The sequence below is a fragment of the Sander vitreus genome, chromosome 11, assembly GCF_031162955.1.
Source record: "Sander vitreus isolate 19-12246 chromosome 11, sanVit1, whole genome shotgun sequence".
NCBI classification, from domain to species: domain Eukaryota; kingdom Metazoa; phylum Chordata; class Actinopteri; order Perciformes; family Percidae; genus Sander; species Sander vitreus.
In genome coordinates, this window is record NC_135865.1 from 3,667,028 (window position 1) to 3,686,787 (window position 19,760).

The window sequence follows — 19,760 nt, forward strand, 5'->3', positions numbered from 1 at the left end:
CTTGATTTAGCTATTCTTGATATATAACTGTGTCACCCGCTGTCTGCTCTCCTATTGGTCTATTTCCTCAAGTTCTCTCCTCCCATTGGCCGAATAACCTGCCAATCACTACTACTTTGTATAGTATGTGGTTCCTGTTGTGACTGAGGTGTGTTTGACAGCCTGTGCGGTGTCTTACACGGCGAGGAGTTTACAGAATGAGAATTGAAACATGGAGATTAAACACCTGTAATATCTGAAACCCAGAGTCAGAATTGAGCCATGAAACTCGCCACTGTGGCCTTTTACGGGTTTGCTCTGGGGCTGCTGGCGGTTGGCCTGCGAGAGTTGCTGACTGGCTTCGAGGAGAACAGATGCAGTATGACCTATATGTTTGAATACCCAGAGTACCGGGTGAGTAGCCAGGCTAATTATTTCACTCAACACCTCATACAGTACGTCACCCAGAAATTGGCTAGTAGCGCCCCCCCGTATTTGTTGCGTGGCTTCAGGCACAGGCTAATATACAGTACCTTGCCAAATGGCTCGTTCATTTTCACAACGTGAACCGAATTGTGTTAATTTCCACCTCAACAGGAAACAAATGATCTTTTTCGGGAGTCTTTTTAGGCTATTTCCTGAATCCTGCTAACGTTATCCAGCAAGAGCAAGTAACGTAACGTCAAGTGTGGGGCTTTGTTGCCTCTCAACTGGGCTCATGTATTTCCCAGTGGTTTCAATAAACACACACCTGTCTGGTTAGAGATGTGTGTGTTTGTTAATGATTCGGATTAGCCATGTTATAGAACCATAAATCAGCTGCTAGACCAGCGTTGTAACATGGACACACAGGATAGGCTTCAAATGAGGTGAAGACAGTTGAAGGCAGCTAATGATAGTAATGCAGTGTAGTACGGGTCGCCTTCCTCTGCTTATGCTCACTAATGTGTTCATCTGTCCAGAAGTGGAGCACAGCTGGTGCCAATGCTCTGTATGGGCATCCACCAATTACTTTACACAGGAGTGTATGCTTTTTTTTGTTATAAAATTAAAATATATCTAAATAATCTTTTGCTTTGTTTATGTGGTAAATGGACATGGTCTATTGAATCAGGGCTAGCTTAATGTTAGCACCTGTGATGGATACATACAGGGCAGACTATAAGAAAGGAAATAAGTACTCAGTAAATATTTCATAACAAGTAAGTCTGAGGTGAAAACCAAAGATTTGATAGTGCTGACATATCCGTGTGACAAATCATGATCAGAGTTATTTTGGTTATTGAAATACTGTGAGTGCATGCTTTAATATGTCCATCCAGTGGTGTAGTCTACGTGATACGCAGGTACACGCAGTATACCCACTAAGAAAGCTTCAGGATTTCCATATACCCTCTTAAAAATGCCCAATGACACGCAACAACATACTTTGCATTGTAATTTTGATATATTTTGAATTGTCCTCTGTGTTTTTCTTCTTCACGTAGGCTAAATAAAAGGTATTTCCACCGCAAATCGGTGCATAAAAGTGTTTCAGAATGCAGGAAATGAAGTCGTTGATGCTAACTTCCCTGGGGGAGGACACCCAGACCCACCACTGTGAAATGCCCCCCCCCCTTCCCCCAAAAGGCCCATTCAGGCCCATATATACAGTATAGTCCCATACACATACAGTACAGCATACCCACTACAATACATTAGACTACACCTGACCAGACTACACTATTTTTGACCAAATACCTTGATATCGATACCGCAACGATATTGTAGTGTTGACTATTGGTGCTTTCACAAAATATTTACACGATGAGATTTGTGATAAATATTCATCAGTAATGTGGATATAATGACTACGTGGGTAAAGGCAAATAATAGAACAGTTACAACAGTCTGGTGAGCTCAGAAAAGTACATCACTTTACTGTAATGCAGCCTTTAAAACCAGGAAAAGACAACACTTATGCCATATTACGATATCCAAAATCTAAGACTATATTTAGTCTCATATCACGATATCGATATAATATTGATATATTGCCCAGCTCTAAGTACATGTATCAAAGTGACACTGTAACAAGGGGTCTGGACCTCTCTTTTGACACATTAAGGGTGTCAGAAATGCACAGTAATATCTCGTAACTTCTCACATAAAACCAGATTAAGTGCAGGTATTGGGAGTAATGCAGGGGAGGTGGTGTCTGCCAGCTGTAGAGTAGATGTACACGCTGCTGTAGTCTCTTGGAAGTGAGACTCTTCTGTGATGTGTTTACAAGTGTGACAAAAAGGTCAGTGAACTGTCTGAGATTGATGTGACTGTGGGTCTTCACCTCCTAATCCGTGTCCGTGTGTGTGCACATGTTGTGTTCCCAGCGTGTGGCTCTGCCTCGGCGTGTGGCCAGGCTGTACCCAGCGTACGGCCTCTACCTGTACGGAGAGGGTCTGTACGCCCAGGAGACCCGGTCCCTCAAACTCACCGGTGCCCCTGTGCTCTTTCTGCCCGGAAATGCAGGCAGCTACAAACAAGGTAAGTGCATAACATGAATGGAGGGTTGAGCAAAGGGAGAAAACAGGGCAAGGGGAAGTTTTTGGCTTTGGACAGCCAAGGCATTCACAGTCTTTAATACGCGATTTGTACTGAGGTTGTTTAAGGACATGAGTGTGGCTTAATGCTTTCTGTTGATTACTCTCTTCCCGACTGGCAAGCAGACTGGATTGTCCTTCACAATTTTGCACACAAGCTTTCAGTTTACTAAGACAGTGGATGTTAGAGCTTTACCATAGAAGAAACCGTGGTTCCACAGTTTGTTTTTAGTATGTGGTGCTGGAATTCACATGTAAACATTTGTTGTTGTTGGGTGTTCTGTATTTGTTGTTGTGATTAGGGTACGTACCCAGAGCCATACACTGTTAATTGTACTTGTAAAATCTATATTTAAGGATGGTCGCTGCTGATGTTACTATTAAAGCCACAGCCACTCTGTTGCACTGGGTGACATCAGTATTGTAGCCTGACATATCTTATTCGTCTGTGCCACCGAGCTCCATAAATGACCCACAACTATTAAAAAACGCATCAATGAGTCACACGGTTGCTCTGGGTGACATGTTCCTCCATTACGATGGCCACACACCCTGTACTTTTTATTTAGACTCAATCCCCCATATATCGTCCTGCTGCTGTAAATACTCACTAACGCGCCACATTTGTGTAAATCCACAGCTGAAAATAGTCCCCAAGCAGCGCATTGTTAACTCCTGTTAAGGTAACGTTTGCTAGAAACTGCAGGGCCCAGCTGTTTCAGAAAATAACATAGTCTTTAAAAAAAATAAAAAAAAATAAATGAAAGTATATATTTGTGGTCCATGGAGATAGATTGTCCTCAGTAGGATCACGTGTGCTTGGGTCTGAGTGCCACAGGGTAGGAAAGTTGGACTATGAGACGGACTAATGCATCGTTGGTTTTGGTCTTTTCATGGGTTTTGTCGACAATAAGAAAATGATATACTAATACTAGAGGTGGTTGGGGGAAGTCGACACAGCATAGTGTTGGTAGTAGAAAACTTTAAAGTGAGATGAACAAACGGAGAAATGTATCTTTTTAGATAAAACAGATGTTGACAAAGTTTCCCTTTGGGGACATCATTTAAAGTTGTAAAAAAAGGTAATACATTGCAATATATATCGCAGAATATTGCAATGTTTACAATCTCGATAATATTGTGTCGTGACATAAGTATCGTGATAAGATATGGTATCGTGGGGCCTCTGGGGATTCCCACCCCTAGCTAATACATTGTATCATATATGTAGTGGCAAAATCTGACCACAAAAAAATGCCAACGGAGGGAATTTGACACCATTTCCAACGCTTGCTGGCGCAATTAATGGGGTCCGCCATCGTCCAAAGGTTAATCCTTTATTTTATAAATGCCTTTATGAACGCCTACAAAAATACTGACTGTGCAAGATTAACAACGAGCGGACGAGATCTAGAAACCTCACTCGCACACAGCTGAGGTTGAAAAACTGTGTGGCTTCCCAGATCCTAATTCCTCCATCCCCTTCTCACCTGTGATTCCCTTTCTAACCTCTGATTAGCACACATACACACAGGTGCGCAGGTGACGCAACACACACACACACTCACACACACACTCACACACACACACACACACACACACACACACACACTATACACATAACACACGTACGCACGCAGCACGTCTAAATTGGCTACAACAATATATTATATTTCCATTTATATTGGAGTTTGAAATCATTTTGTCTTTGGGAATCAAACCTTGAACCTTCTGGGAGCATAATCTTTTACCTGACTCCGTTACACTCCCAGTGACACACACGCACGCACGCACGCACGCACACACACACACACACACATCCTTTGTGAGATTCTGCCGGCCCCCTGTTCCTGCTGTCAGTTGTGTGGAGGAGGAGAACACCCTCGCTTTTACTCATGTGACTACAAAGACATTTTGCTGTTCCACTCCGGTGATGGCGAAGCCGGTCCGTGCTCTCTGTTGTCTTACATTTAGACTCTTCAAGCCGTAACAGCAGCTCCTATTTGATCAGCTTCCTAACTTCACAAGTTCCAACAGTTTGATGTGTTAAATAAGATCAGGGTGCTGCTGGGTATGTTCCACAGCTCTTCCATACAGGAACATGCTTCAGACTGTACATTTAATGAGCCCTTTTTAGCCCTAAGAGAGTTTTCTTTTTTTAGGTCTAGGGCTGGGTATCGTTCAAAAATATTCAATCCCGGTACCGATACCAATACTGTGACTTCGATACCGGTTCCTAAAGGATACCTTATTCGATACCAGTTTTATAAAACTACACAATACGGCACAAATCCTTTGATTTATTTTTCCTCTCCTACTGCGTGAGCTGTGTAACAGAGATTTGTTTTCCTGCGTGTCTCTCCGACGTGTAACGCTAGACAGCCAATCACAGACTGTATTAGATCTTGGTAGAAGCACGCTGCATGCTTATTGGCTCGCTGACGCTGATGAGATTTACTCCTTAGGGATTGAAATTGGGTGTTGAATGACGAGGCATTTTTCGAGACTCGATACTTTAGAGGCAATTCGGTTGGTGCCTTAAAAGTATTGAATTGGGTACCCAGCCCTATTTAGGTCATGCATATCTGCCCCGAGGATATGAAGAAGCTCGAGACGTGATGACTCTAATCTATAATTCAAAATATTAACCTTCACGTGCTTTATGCTGTCTGTAGCAAACACCCAGACTAATCCCACTGTTTAACACCGTCCAATGTCTCCTTCTCTTGATGAAGCTCGCTCCCTGGGCTCTGTGGCCCTGAGGAAGGCTGAGAACATGGAGGGAGGGCTCCACTTCAACGTGTTCACCGTGGACTTCAACGAGGAGCTGGTGGCCCTTTACGGCGGCAGTTTGCTCAGGCAGACCCACTTCCTGCATGAGAGCATTAAGGCTATCCTGAGGCTGTACAAGGTCAGGCCTCCGATATCATCTATTGTCAGACACGGTTGCTAACTCTAGATGAAGGATATTGCTAGTGGAGTAATATTTCAGTGTGTGTGTGGGGGGTTACATATCAAACACATATTACATTTAATCACCCTAAATTTCCACTTTAAGGCATATAATGAATCCCTCGTACGTGTCACGGTAGTAAAGAAGTGGCAACGGTAGAATGGACTAAAAATCCGAAAGAAACCAATGTTATGAAAATGCACAGGTAACAATGAATACAGTTTAAACCTGCCTGCCTTTCATTTTTCTAACACAACCTTCTGGTAAATATATAACCCTAAGCCCAAGAAGTGGGTTAGAGTTTTCAACAGGCAGTTTTCTCCTTTTCTCCACCATTAATCCAGCACCTGAAGACCCCCCCTCAGAGTGTGGTGCTCGTTGGTCACTCCATGGGAGGAGTGGTGGCCCGGGCGCTGTTCACTTTGCCCCGCTTCAACACCAATCTGGTCAGCCTGATCATCACACAGGCCTCCCCCCACCTGGCTCCAGTGCTGGCCCTGGACCCGTACCTGCTGGGTAAGGACAACTCCCATGCTGCTCCCGGTTGCTACAGCGAGACTTTGTGCTCTGAGATGTGTCTACATCACACGTGTGTCCTCATTCCAAGCTAACCCAGACACGACAGCTGATGATTTTTACAATCATCTACTGTATTGTTCAGCTGCTGTGATAACTTGCATACGTATGACATCTGATCTAATACTTTTTACCTGCCATCTAAAAACAGTCATGCCAGCACAGGTTTTCAGACCGTACCCCCTTAGGGAACCTAAATTCAAGACTCACGTGCGGGCTTGTCTTATTCCTAAATGTGACTTATTTGTATTTCCAACTATAGAGAGAACTTTTCAGGATGGTCGCTATAACGTATAATATTGTCTTTGTCCCTGCTCTATGTAGATTTCTACTCTGCCGTGAGACAGAAGTGGGTGAACCATGCCAAAAAGCTCAGGAATGTCACAGTTCTGTCTGTTGGGGGTGGTTACCGTGACTACCAGGTCCGCTCGGGCCTGACATCCCTACCTTGTCCTCCAGCAGACCCCAATAAGTTGTCATTGGTGGTAAGTATTGACCTGGTGACTGTAGGCCTGCAGGATGTTATCCATGTTTTCTACTCCAGAGCTACATTTGTTTTGGGGATTTTCTTCTTCTTCTTGGAACTACTTGGTGCATCAGGGCTCTGTGGATTGGGTTTGATCCTGCACTGCTCTTCATTCATTTTGTTTCAATGTCTTCTTGTTTTGCCAAGGCAACTGCCGTTCCCAGGACCTGGGTGTCCACTGACCATCTGTCCATCGTTTGGTAAAATACTTGGCATTATGTTTTGGCAGAACTACATTTAAATAGTATGCAGAGTGTTAGTATTCAGTGTATATGTCTTTGTGTTCCAGGTGCAAAGAGCTTGTTCTGGCTACTGTCAGGGCATTCTTCGACCTCATCGATCCTGAAACCAGACAGGTCAGAACAACAAACGTTCATACACATGTTTTAAAATAGATGAAAAATGTTATGTGAAGAAATATGGAGGGATGTTTTCATAGCAGAAAGATGTTGTACCACTAGAGACTTGTGGGACTTGAGTATCGCCCTCAAAAAATACAAATAAAATCAAAGCATGAAGTATTGCATAACTGATAAGTATGCTTTGCAAACAAATGCCATCTGTTTCCAAGCTAACCAATGTGTTGTTATCAGTTCACAGTAAACCCAGAGAAGAAAATGGCTGTACTAAACCATCACTTCATCAGACACCCCGTCAGGATGCTGGGGGAAACTCAAGACCCCTCCATCTCCATCTCAGGTGGGAGAGGAACACTTAGTAAACAGACACATTGTGCAAGTAGACTTCGTTAGTCTCCTAGTTAGAGCACATTCCTGGCTATGTGCTTTTTATTTAGAGCCATATCTCTACATGTTTCCCTTTTTTTTTTTATTTTATTTTTAAAATTATTTGGACTTTTCATTAACTGCATAACGCAAAGTGAACGACTAGTTTTAAGTTATTGATTGAATGACACTATTAAAGAATACCTCGTATCTGTGTCACGTTGTTTCCCTTTTCCAGATTTTCCTGAAGCATGGAGCGAAGTTAACACACTGCGTCTGGCTTACAGCACACCAAAGGTGTGTGTGTGTGTGTGTGTGTGTGTGTGTGTATAAACAAGTCCTGATATAGACAGAAAAAAATGATCTACCAGTTGTCTTCAATGTTGCTGTCTGTCTACAGGAAGGACAGGTCAAATACTTTCTCTTTGCATTGTCGAGTCGCAGGAAAGCCTACAGCCATTTCTACTGCCGGAGCAACAACATGGTGAGCTTTCAGCACTGTTTTCAGACGAGCTAATGTTGTCATCCCTTTTAAAGATGGACGACGCGTCTCCACTTCCTCTCACTGTACAAAAGTGAAGCCAAACTGTCCCGGATACGGGCACTGCCATCTTGTAAGATTTGGAGTCTGCGCAGTAGTGATCGGGCCATACAACCGCCCGATTAATGCAATTGTATGCGATGAAATTGCAGGAACTTGCAAAAACTGCTGTTTCATCGTGGCTTCATCGGGGGGTTCGCAGCTTTTCGATGATGTTCACGTCGCGTAATTACGTCACTTCATAACGTTCCCATGGCAACAGGGGGAAATGGCTGCTCTTGTGTGAAGTAAACGCAACATTTTTCAACTTTCTGCTCAGATATATGTGACTTTTTTTGCAATGAAAATGCGGGGATTATGAAATGATGCAAGCCCCGCGTATTTTGCGCGGAAATCGGCAATTTATGCGGCGAAAGTGCGGCATTTTTGAAAAAATGCGGCCCCCGCATAAATATGCGGACTTTGGCTGATTATGCATTGAATTATTTTCTGGAGGGACTGGTCAATGTGTCAACCCCGGGTTTGAGCTACAACCTTTGCAATGCCCCATGTCGCCGGCCCGTTGTTAGACTTCTGAAGCGCCAGCCGCATCCGTGATTTGTTCAGTGATCCATAGAGATGCATATATATATGAATGAGTGAAGTAAAATGTACCGGCAGTTCAGTCTGATTAACCTGTTTAGGATTTAAGTGCAAAACATAAAGCATAAAGCAGCACTGTACTGTTCTCAAAGTTCAGTTCTGATTCCCATGTATGGTTGTCCAACAGGAGATGACTAGCTGGGTGTATGGCTGCATGCACAAGAACGGTTCTTCATGGTAAGAATATAATAGTATATATCTCATTCCCCCGCCACCCATTTCCTCAATCAACATCTTCGTTTTTCTGCCATTTGTTATCACAGAGAAATTGTGATGTCTCTTGGGGTTATAAAAAACAATAGGTGATTATAATGTGTTGTTATTATACTCTTCATTTGTGCTCTTTGGATTTCCCAGTGTGCGTGCAGTGGATCTGTCCATGGCAACTGAGCTCCTGCCACCGTACAAGGTAGTTCTCCTCTGAAGAGACACCGTCCAGTCCAGTGTGAGTGTTGGTTGCTCATCGCTGTCTGTTGTCCTCCTCAGGTCCTGATTCTGAGTCTCAGCGACTTGTCTTCAGTTACTCATCTGGTTGTTTCGGCCTCCAACCTCAACGGCAAACAGGTACGTTGAAAATGAGAACTCACTACTCCCTGACGATAAGATGCTTCTCTCTCTGCTCTGTCTCGGTTTGTCTTGGGAAGACACAGTAACAAGACCCGAGAGTCCATGCTAGTGGCTCTGTGAGGCTGTGCTCTGAGCTAAATGCTAATAACAGCATGCTAACATTCTCACAATGATAATGTTAAAGGGGAACTATGCAGTTTTTTTTTTTTAGCTTAATTTACCTTAACTGAACAGCTTCGGAGTCACTGGAATGATTATATGACTTTTTCGAGTTGAATGGTGGTCGCCTCGCTCCCCCTAGCCCCTGTGTCTCTAGGTCTCGCGATGTAACAAATTGCTTCACGGCGCTGCACACATACGCCCATTCAGGAACCGGCTAACAAGGTAGCGATGGAGTTTTTCACACTATTGTCATGGCTGAGCTGTCAAAAAAGAAGCAGAAAGCTAGGAAAGCATTGTCGGAGGATCAGAGAAAGAGGAAACGGCAGACTGACCGAGCGAGGAGTGAGACACAAGTAAACATAGGAGCTGCCAAATATCTATTCTGAAGCTGTAGGGGGAGCTCTGTAGAGAAACCTGCCAGCAAAAAGCAAGAAAACAGAGAAGAAATGGCCAAAACTGCACAGCGCCTCTTTAACATGCTTCTTTAACTATCGTATTTAAGCCTGCCAACATCTTTCAATTAGAAAAGTACATCTGAGGAGGATGATGGGAATGCCATTAGTTGTCCATGTACAGTATTTGGTCATAAACTAATGTTATGACCTGTTTTGACCTGATGATGAGGCTAAAAGAAAAGTCCATAGGATACGTCATCTGGAAACCATGAATGCTTGTACATGTTCAGTCTGTGTTTGTGGTATATAAAAGTCTGAGACAGACATACTAAAGTGGAAATGATACTTTCTGCATCCCCGAATACGCCAGGGTCCGCGTGATGTACATTTTGTCATCAGAGGGTATTACATAGTTGCGTCCCGTAGCAATGCTAGAGTATACGTGTCATTTGATAACAGCTAGCTATTTGGGACCAAGGCTAATGCCAGGAACAAAAGCATTCCTTACCAAAGTTCCATCGCTGATGCTTGAAATGCTTGACTTTGCTACAATGTAACATCTCAGGTGTCTCTGTCTTCATCTGTTCTTGAATGTACTGTAGCTAGCGGCGGAGAGCAAGCTGTACCCAGCGTGCCATTCGGTGGTGTAACAGTTAATAGGGGTCCCCTCTCAATACACTACACAGTGTGTACATAACGCAAACCAAAGAACCGACAGAGACCCCTTTTGATTTTAGTTAGATGTTGATTTAAACAAATGACGTAGCGACGTTTGTCTGGTCCACAGTTCACGGTGGAGTGCGAGTGGCAGAGACAAGAATCTCAGACCGTGTCTGTCCCGGCGCCACATGTTCTGTCCTTCGGTGAGTAGTGTTACCGTTGATGGCGATTCTCTGAAAATTTGGAGAAAAAAAAACCGCGTTCCTTTTTGAGTAACTGTTGGTTTTCCAGGTTTGACTGTCAGCGATGTTTCGGTCAACTCTTCTGGACTTCTTCACACCATCATGCTGCAAAACTTTGACCAGGTAGCTTTTATGTTTCATTAGGGCCCTGACACACCAACCCGACAGCCGACCATCAGGAGGAAAGGCAGTCGGACTGATCAGTCTCCCCGAGTTGGTCCAAAAAGTGCCTCAGATTACACAGAAGCGACGCCGACTTGAGCGTACATTATGCGCGTGCGCGCGAGACGTAATACGTCTCCATAACAACAGGCGGCGCTAATTTGTATTGGCCCCCAAAAAATGAAAAGCGGCAGCTGATTGGACGAACGCGAGTCTGGCTGCTCCAGGATTTTATAACCGAGTATAATGGCGCCTCATTCAGAATACGATCGATAGTTCACCGAAACGTGTTTCTGAAAACATTTTAAGAGAGAAATAGGCCGTGCAGTTGCTGAATCTGTCTTCATTTCAGATCAGCAAAGGTCAGTTTGAAAGATTTTCGTCAGATTTTGAGAGGCTGTTCGTCACGCTAACATAAGTGCACTGATTCGCTAGTCAAGGGCTAGCGCTCCACCAATCAGATTGGTCATTGAGTCCGACTGCCCGCCCTCCGACCCAGCAAGTCAGGTCGGCCAACGTGAAGTCCGACGGACGACGGCACAGAACACACCAAACAAACTCGAGTTGCTGACCTCGCCAGGCTGTCCAACGGCCGACTATTGGCTTGGTGTGTCAGGGCCCTTAGGTGCCTGCTGCACTCAGTATCTCTGTCCCTACTGTGTCACTACATGTTGAACACCTCTGTGTCTCTAGGTCTACCAGGCTTTCAGAATTAATGTCGCAAGCCAGTGCAAAGTACATAAAGGTAAGTTTGTCTTGTGATACAAAGGAAAGCACATGTGCACACGTTAAACATGTCGTCATGATCTTGTACTGTGTGTCTGTCTGCAGATAGACTGCCCAACGTGTACAGAATAAATGTACCGTGGTTTCGAGAGGACTCTTTAACCACAGCCAGGTCAGTTATGGCCCTGTCTGTCTCTAAAGATTAAGACATACTTCATTGATCCCACAAGGGGAAATTACATTTCTGTTGTTAGTCATTGCACATATTACACACAGGTCTGAAATACACACACAAGCCTAGGCCCTCTCCATGCACAAAGAGTGCACAGTGACAGATGTCAGATTGTCAAGCTGTTTGTTCTTGTTCTGGCAGATATTGCATATCATTTCATTTCACTGTTTCTGTCATGACTCGATGTGATGTGTCTGCCAGTGTGCCATCAGTGACTGAGATCTCAGGGATGCTCCACACCAGTCGTCCAGACAACACCTCAGGTGTCCTCCTTCAGCTCCACACTGCCCCCAACTGCCAATATAAGGTACTACTCCTCAGCCTTACCCATTCCACCAGCCAACCACCCAGAAGCGTGTGCGAAGCGGCCCGCCAAAGATACGTACCAGGTCTATTTTCACGCGAGCCGTGGGCCGTTTGGACGGTCGGGCAGGACGTGAAACAGCGAGACTATCCAGTCAATTTACCAAAAGACACCCCCCCCCTGATTTTTCCGGTCAAATGGCCTTTTGAATGGGAGTGCTAGGGGCACTTCTACGATAGCATCAACATCACTATTTTTAAAACACTAAGAAGGCTCGACACACAACATGAGACTTTGCTGGAAGTATCACCAGGGACTCTACACCTTAACGAAAGCATTGACAACATTGTTTGTGTACCCAGAGTTTACTAAAAGGTTTTGAGCAACTCACTGTAGCTATTGTTCTTCCGGTCGCCGTCTATCGAGCCAGTCAGAAATAGTCGAGGGAGGAGAGTAAAGATGGAAAGCTCCTAAAGCTTAGTTCCATATAAATGCACGGATAATTAGTTGTTTTGTCATTAGTGAAACACAATATTGACCTTGTAGTTGAAAAAGGAGCCTCATATTGGACGTTTCCTCCTATGGAGTCTGTTCATTCACATTCGGAGATCGCCTATGTTGGACTGGGAAAATGGCGGATAGTGTAAACAACAACAGCTACAGTGAGTTGCTCAAAACCTTTTTTAGTAAACAAGGTACACAAACAATGTTGTCAATGCTTTCGTTAAGGTGTAGAGCCCCTGGTGATACTTGGAGCAAAGTCTCATGTTGTGTTGAGCCTTCTTAGTGTTTTAAAAATAGTGATGTTGATGCTATCGTGGAAGTGCCCCTAGCACTCCCATTCAAAAGGCCATTTGACCGAAAAACGAGAATACGGTAAATCTTAAAAGTGGCGATTCCATCCTAAATATGCTTTTAAATGAAAGTTTGACTCGGGTACATTCACAAAAATACCCTAGGTTGCATTTTGGCGAGAGTTACGCCTTAAACACTTGATTGTTCTGTAAAGTATTTGTAAAGACAATATAATCTGTGAGTCGGGCGAGCAAGACGCTCTGCTTCCAAGACCCTGCCGGTGTGGTGTGGCGCGTTGCGGAGGAAGGTACAAAAACGTAACGCAGCACAGCCGTGCCCAGTGGCAAATCGGGGTTAGCTATTCTGCACATCCTGATGACAGTTCATCACGACAAACATCATCAATAACATGACGTGAAATGCATGGTGTTTACCTTGTGATTTTTAACCTCAGGTGTCAGTAAGGACTTCATTACCCAGGGTGCTGGGACAGGTACAACTTTCTTGTCTTTTTTTCTTTTCTGTTTGTTTTGTTTAAATGAAAACAGTCTTATTATGGATGCTCTTTATGAACAAACAGTGATCCAAACTGGAGTAAGTCCCCAGGTCTGATCTGCTCTTTCCTGTCGGACAGATACTGAGGTTCTGTGGGCCCCTGGTGCCGGTGTACACCGCTGTAACCGTCCTCCTGGCCTGCGGGGGGCAGCTGTCCTCCATCCTGAAGTCGAGGCGAGCGGCAGACATGAGCCAGGTGGTGGGCAAAGGCCTGCAGCCTCATAAAGTCAATCTGCCCGTTTATATTCTGCACATAGTGCTTAGGTAGGCTGTTGCATTTTCATTCTTGACTTTGGAAACAGTAGTTTGACAAAAAAGAATAATCATCGTCTTTTGACTTTTCTTTGAATGTTGTTTTTGGAGTTTGGAGATTTTATGGAAAGCCCTGAATATTCTCAAACCCCACATGATTTATTTTCTCGTATTAATCTTCCTGTTCCGCCCTCCCCTCAGCTGTAGCTGGTTTCAAGAGATCTGGTCAATTCTTTACCTCCCCCCTATGGATGCCCTCCCCCCGACCACCCCCGATGCAACATTTCATGAGGGTGTGGTACCAGTGGAAGAATGGCCCCACCTCCTGTCCCCTCTGCTCTACATCTTGGGGGCAGCTGTGGCATACTGGGGCAGCGCGCTGCTCCGTCTCATTATGCGACTGATCTCACTAATATTAGCTCCCCTACACAGGTATGGTTGGACATTTAAACAACCAGGTATGTGCTTTTGAAACTGTAACTGGATGGTCTTTAGGCACTCTGAACCCCCCCCCCCCACACATCCATTTTTAACTGTCTCATCAAATATTTAACCCTAGACCTCCCTTTCTATGCAGACCGTCTGTCTCCAGAGACTGTGGCACTGTGCCACTGCGGAGCCAGCTCCTCATCACTCTCTGTCTGACTGTTGTGGGTGGGCTGTCCTGTGGGCCGTTGTCAATCGTTGCTGCCTTTCTGCTCCACCTTTACAGGGTGAGTCTTGGGGACATGGTGATACAGATGAAGCCCTTTCCCAGTCATTTTACAGAGGAAACCAGCTTAGATACCGTGTTGGCTCTGTTTTATCCCTAACTCTGCACACATCATGTCTTTGTTTGCAATTTGCATGTTCAGGTACTGAGGCTCCAGATGACAGAACGGTCCTTGAGTCACATGTTGAATCTGGTAAGATTTTCCAGGTTGAATGGCGTTGCTCCAATCCCACCGCCAGCACCAACTTGCCAGTTTGATGGTATTATGTAGGGCTGTAAGATGAATCGCATTTTTATTGTGATTATGATTTTGGCTCCTAGCGATCACAGAGAACAAAGTAATGTGTAATATGTGTTCTGAATGAAAAAAATAAGTTCAAACGGGAAAAGTATAAGGGGAATTTCACAGTTCAAGGTGTTTTTTCACCTGTTTTTTAACTTCAATAAATGCATCATCTTTCCAAAAGTCAATGAGTAATCATGTCAAATAATCGTGATTTCAATATTGACCAAAATCATTGTGACTGTGATTTTCATTTTTTTTTCTCTTCATAATCGAGCAGCACTAGTATAGTGGTTGCTAGTGATGTAAATGCAGAGCCAGGGTTCAGAATCTATTCCAATTTGATTCCACCTGGAAATAAAGAAAGTTTTCCACCATCTCTCCAGGCCCCCCGGAAGCGCAAAGAAGTTGAGAACGGCACAGTGGATGCCGAATCCCTGAGCAAGTCTAAAGAATGTAATGGCGCCCCCCTGCTGTCCGAGTATGCTCTGCAGGAGGTGAGGGACGACCTACAGCTCCACCTCTGCCTATCGGCGCTCTTCACGCTACCCGTCATGCTCCTCGCACCCTCGCTCATCCACTGGATCCGCAACCTGAGGTACAGTATTGAAATGAGCAGTCCCTCCAGATCGCATAATTCAAGGCATAATCATCCAAGGTTCGCATAATCAAGGATTTTTGCCCGCAACAATCACAAAAAAACTAGACTATGTGAGAGACAGAGCACTTGCACAGCTGAGGTGTCTTTGAGCAAGGCTGTGTTTATTAGAAAGTGTGCCCCATAGTCAAGAGTGGTAATTAGTGCTATGCATCTGTTTAGAAAAATGCTAATTTCTACATGTCCAAAAACAGCAATCAGCAATCTCCAGTTAAGTACCTGATGTGTCAGGACCAATTACACGAGTCCATTGCAATTGTCCGGTTAGACCATGGAGAAAATCAAATATCCCGATATTTTTGACCAAATACCTCGATATCGCTATTGTGGCGATATCGTAGGGTTGACAATTGGTGCTTTCACAAAATATGCACACAATGAGATCAGTTATACTATGTGGGTAAAGGCAAATGCAACACAACAGTCTGGTGTGTTCAGAAAATTCCATCACTTTACTGTAACGCCCTTAACTTCGTCTTCCAGGCAGAAGTTTACTTATGGTCATTTGCACAAAATAGCAGGATGATATGGCTGAAATCAGTGTCATTATATCAGTATGATTATTTTTTCAGTATCGTTTTATTACAATATGGCAAATGTATGCTAAAATACACGATGTAATAGCTGATGTGTGATCCGACGGTGAGGAGGTGTACAAATATGAATGGGACAAGAAATGGGTGTACGTTGTGATCCTCTGCAGGTATTCTACCCAGTTGGATCCTGACCCCTGTTGGCCACACGCTGTGCCTCTAATCATTGTGTACATGCTGCTTATTAACTGCAACACTTTAAAACTCAGCAACAGGTAAGAGCGCATGGTTACCAGCACACAGACCCATTCCCTAACAGATTGATGGTCCTGTCAGAGTTGAGGGGAATTCCGCCGCAGTATCCAACTTTTTCTTCATCTCTTTCAGTAAACTCCTGCCTCTGACATCCTGCCTCCCTCTCCCCCTGTCCATCGCCATGGTGACCTTCTCTCCACTCCACCTCTACAGAGTCACCTACTTCCTGTTGGCGGCGCTCGTCCCTCTGGCCTTGTGTTGCGTGCTCTGACGGTATCTGTCTGGTTTCAGTCCACGTCTCTACCATAACAAGCCTTTCTCTAAATTACAGCCGGACTCACTGAAGCTGCCTGAGACTGTTCCAGGAAGACCTTCTCTATCTAGCTGCCATGGAGCAGAGCCATAGACATACATAGCTTGGGGAACTGTCTGCTCAATGTTAGCGCTAAGAGCTCCATGGCAATTACACTATGTTTTAAGATGAGAGGATGTAATGGCCTTGGAACATTTGGTGCAAATATGGCTCCAATGGACTGACCTGAAACCAAGTTTGCCTTACTCTGTATATCTATAGCTCTGCCTTCAAGGAGCAACAACTCCACAACCAGTGAAGCTACTGATACTAGAGATTCTCAACAGGGTGTTACTCTTACAATGTGTGTTCTTTTTGTTTTTTTTTGTTGTTTCTGGTGTCTACAGTGGCATTGTTCACTGCGGTCACTACTCTGTAAACTCCTTCACTGCCTGCTGCTTAGCGATGACTTCTAGTTGTGTGTTCTATTTACCTATTGACTGTCATCGCACTGCCACAAAACCAGTGTCACACATTCGTTCCAGAAGAAAAATCCAAAGTAATGTTGTTTACATTCTGTCATTATCACCTTTTGCTACGCAACGATGACAAAATGAAGGTTTGCCCTGAAAAAGGCTGTAGTGCGTGAACAGGTTCTAATCCCTCTCGTAATTTTTTTCGAAGAAGAGAATGGCCTTCGGGTCCCTCCCTCTTACCATTCACTCACTTACTGTAGGCAACAGTGACTGTTACATTTGCAGCAGGCCAGGGGCTAATCTAAAATAAGCACCTAATAGTCTTTTGGCCAGAAATAACAGTGATTTATTTTCCTACTTCCGCCAAGAACTCGAAGGGAAAAGTAACTAGGAATATCAGAAGGATCTTAAATGCATAGTTCGGCATTGTGCATGTGCAAAAGACTTGTCTCCTCTCATACTACCACATAGCATTACTTATACTACTAATCAAAACTAGTCCAAATCAACACTCCATGTTTACTTGTTCTCCTGATAAATGCAGGATAATGTGCATTTCCACAGCACTGCTTCCATCAGTACAGTTCCAGTTTCTCTTAAACAGAAATACTATTCTCACTTATCAATTCGGATTGTTCCTACTTGTATGTTCTGTGTGAAACTCCTGTCAATGAAACTTAAAAATTTCCGGCACAGATGTTTCAAATTAAAAGCTTCCCAGTGGGTCAGTGGGAGATAATCCTGGATGTATTATAAGACCTGGATGCAGCGTTTCATTCCTATGAGAGTTGTGCAACCGGCAAAAAAGAATTCCAAGCCTCCGGGTTAACTACTGTGATATGCGACTATAGATTGTTAATATGATAATATCTTTTTTACAGTCTATGTATGCGACCCAGTGAATACGCCCAGTAGTGTTTGTCCTGCTGGCCCCCACCCGCCCGCGAGTTCCCGCTCGGCCCATCGATTTTTCATTGTGGTGACAACACATTTGTTTTGAAATCGCTTTTTCTCCGCTAGAGGGACGTTTTTCAAATATTAAAAAGTCCATGGATTAAAAATTCTGAATAGAAAGAGTCATAACCGAGCTTGTTTGCAGTTGGAGGAGTCCTGGCAGCAATTTTACAGGCGTCTCTTTTACAATGGTGACCTATGTGGAAAACGCTTTCTGGGTCGTAGAGGGATTTGTCTTTGCAATACCACAAATGGCTGCTGGACCAAATCGGCAGAAAGGCTGCGCGCTGCTTGTGGTGGGGGGGGCTGGAGATAATTCTCCTCTCTTTTCCTAGTAGGCTTTAAATGTGAATTATCAGTGCAGGAAGTGTTTAGTTTCACTGAGTAAAAAGGTCTTAAAGGTCCTATAACATGCTGCTTTTTGGATGCTTTTATATAGGCCTTAGTGGTCCCCTAATACTGTATCTGAAGTCTCTTTTATATAGGCCTTAGTGGTCCCCTAATACTGTATCTGAAGTCTCTTTTATATAGGCCTTAGTGGTCCCCTAATACTGTATCTGAAGTCTCTTTTATATAGGCCTCAGTGGTCCCCTAATACTGTATCTGAAGTCTCTTTTATATAGACCTCAGTGGTCCCCTAATACTGTATCTGAAGTCTCTTTTATATAGACCTCAGTGGTCCCCTAATACTGTATCTGAAGTCTCTTTTATATAGACCTCAGTGGTCCCCTAATACTGTATCTGAAGTCTCTTTTATATAGACCTCAGTGGTCCCCTAATACTGTATCTGAAGTCTCTTTTATGGCGTATTTCCATTACATGGTATCTGCTCGACTCGCCTCGCCTCGACTCGACACACTGTGCGTCCGTTTTCCATTGCAGATTTTAGTACCACCTCAGCGTGGCTGGTCGTTATATGCCGGCTCGACGCAAACACCAGCGCACAAGTATAAACATCAGGCCACTTGAGCTTGTTTTACAGTTCTGTGGAGGCTCCACGCAGAGCTTTCGCTGTATACTATGTAAGTGGCCTGATGTTTATACTTGTGCGCTGGTGTTTGGACCTTAGTGGTCCCCTAATACTGTATCTGAAGTCTCTTTTATATAGGCCTTAGTGGTCCCCCTAATACTGTATCTGAAGTCTCTTTTATATAGGCCTTAGTGGTCCCCCTAATACTGTATCTGAAGTCTCTTTTATATAGGCCTTAGTGGTCCTCTAATACTGTATCTGAAGTCTCTTTTATATAGGCCTTAGTGGTCCCCCTAATACTGTATCTGAAGTCTCTTTTATATAGGCCTTAGTGGTCCCCTAATACTGTATCTGAAGTCTCTTTTATATAGGCCTTAGTGGTCCCCTAATACTGTATCTGAAGTCTCTTTTATATAGACCTTAGTGGTCCCCTAATACTGTATCTGAAGTCTCTTTTATGGCGTATTTCCATTACATGGTATCTGCTCGACTCGCCTCGCCTCGACTCGACACACTGTGCGTCCGTTTTCCATTGCAGATTTTAGTACCACCTCAGCGTGGCTGGTCGTTATATGCCGGCTCGACGCAAACACCAGCGCACAAGTATAAACATCAGGCCACTTGAGCTTGTTTTACAGTTCTGTGGAGGCTCCACGCAGAGCTTTCGCTGTATACTATGTAAGTGGCCTGATGTTTATACTTGTGCGCTGGTGTTTGGACCTTAGTGGTCCCCTAATACTGTATCTGAAGTCTCTTTTATATAGACCTTAGTGGTCCCCTAATACTGTATCTGAAGTCTCTTTTATGTAGACCTTAGTGGTCCTCTAATACTGTATCTGAAGTCTCTTTTATATAGGCCTCAGTGGTCCCCTAATACTGTATCTGAAGTTTCTTTTATATAGACCTTAGTGGTCCCCCTAATACTGTATCTGAAGTCTCTTTTATATAGGCCTTAGTGGTCCCCTAATACTGTATCTGAAGTCTCTTTTATATAGACCTTAGTGGTCCCCTAATACTGTATCTGAAGTCTCTTTCCCAAAATTCAGCCTTGGTG

General features: G+C 44.1%; 1 protein-coding gene across 1 annotated transcript; it reads left to right on the forward strand.

Annotated features, from left to right (window-relative positions):
• Positions 1-136: 136 nt before the first annotated feature.
• On the forward strand, positions 137-17,843 carry pgap1 (post-GPI attachment to proteins inositol deacylase 1). Its single transcript, XM_078263093.1, has 26 exons — positions 137-393; positions 2,349-2,502; positions 5,294-5,469; positions 5,856-6,027; positions 6,412-6,572; positions 6,761-6,813; positions 6,903-6,969; positions 7,207-7,312; positions 7,577-7,635; positions 7,739-7,822; positions 8,649-8,698; positions 8,879-8,930; positions 9,008-9,085; positions 10,433-10,508; positions 10,597-10,670; positions 11,403-11,454; positions 11,541-11,607; positions 11,869-11,974; positions 13,221-13,259; positions 13,401-13,585; positions 13,775-14,005; positions 14,151-14,286; positions 14,428-14,478; positions 14,955-15,166; positions 15,930-16,034; positions 16,147-17,843. The coding sequence occupies exons 1-26, from the start codon at positions 262-264 to the stop codon at positions 16,283-16,285; spliced, it is 2,817 nt and encodes a 938-aa protein (XP_078119219.1). The 5' UTR covers positions 137-261; the 3' UTR covers positions 16,286-17,843.
• Positions 17,844-19,760: the final 1,917 nt, after the last annotated feature.

Bases quoted from the DNA above. Each gene is read 5' to 3' on its own strand.
- pgap1 (XM_078263093.1), top strand. From the start codon at position 262: ATGAAACTCGCCACTGTGGCCTTTTACGGGTTTGCTCTGGGGCTGCTG. The intron at 394-2,348 runs GTGAGTAGCCAG...TTGTGTTCCCAG, and splicing joins TTGAATACCCAGAGTACCGG to CGTGTGGCTCTGCCTCGGCG. The intron at 6,970-7,206 runs GTCAGAACAACA...TGTTGTTATCAG, and splicing joins TCGATCCTGAAACCAGACAG to TTCACAGTAAACCCAGAGAA.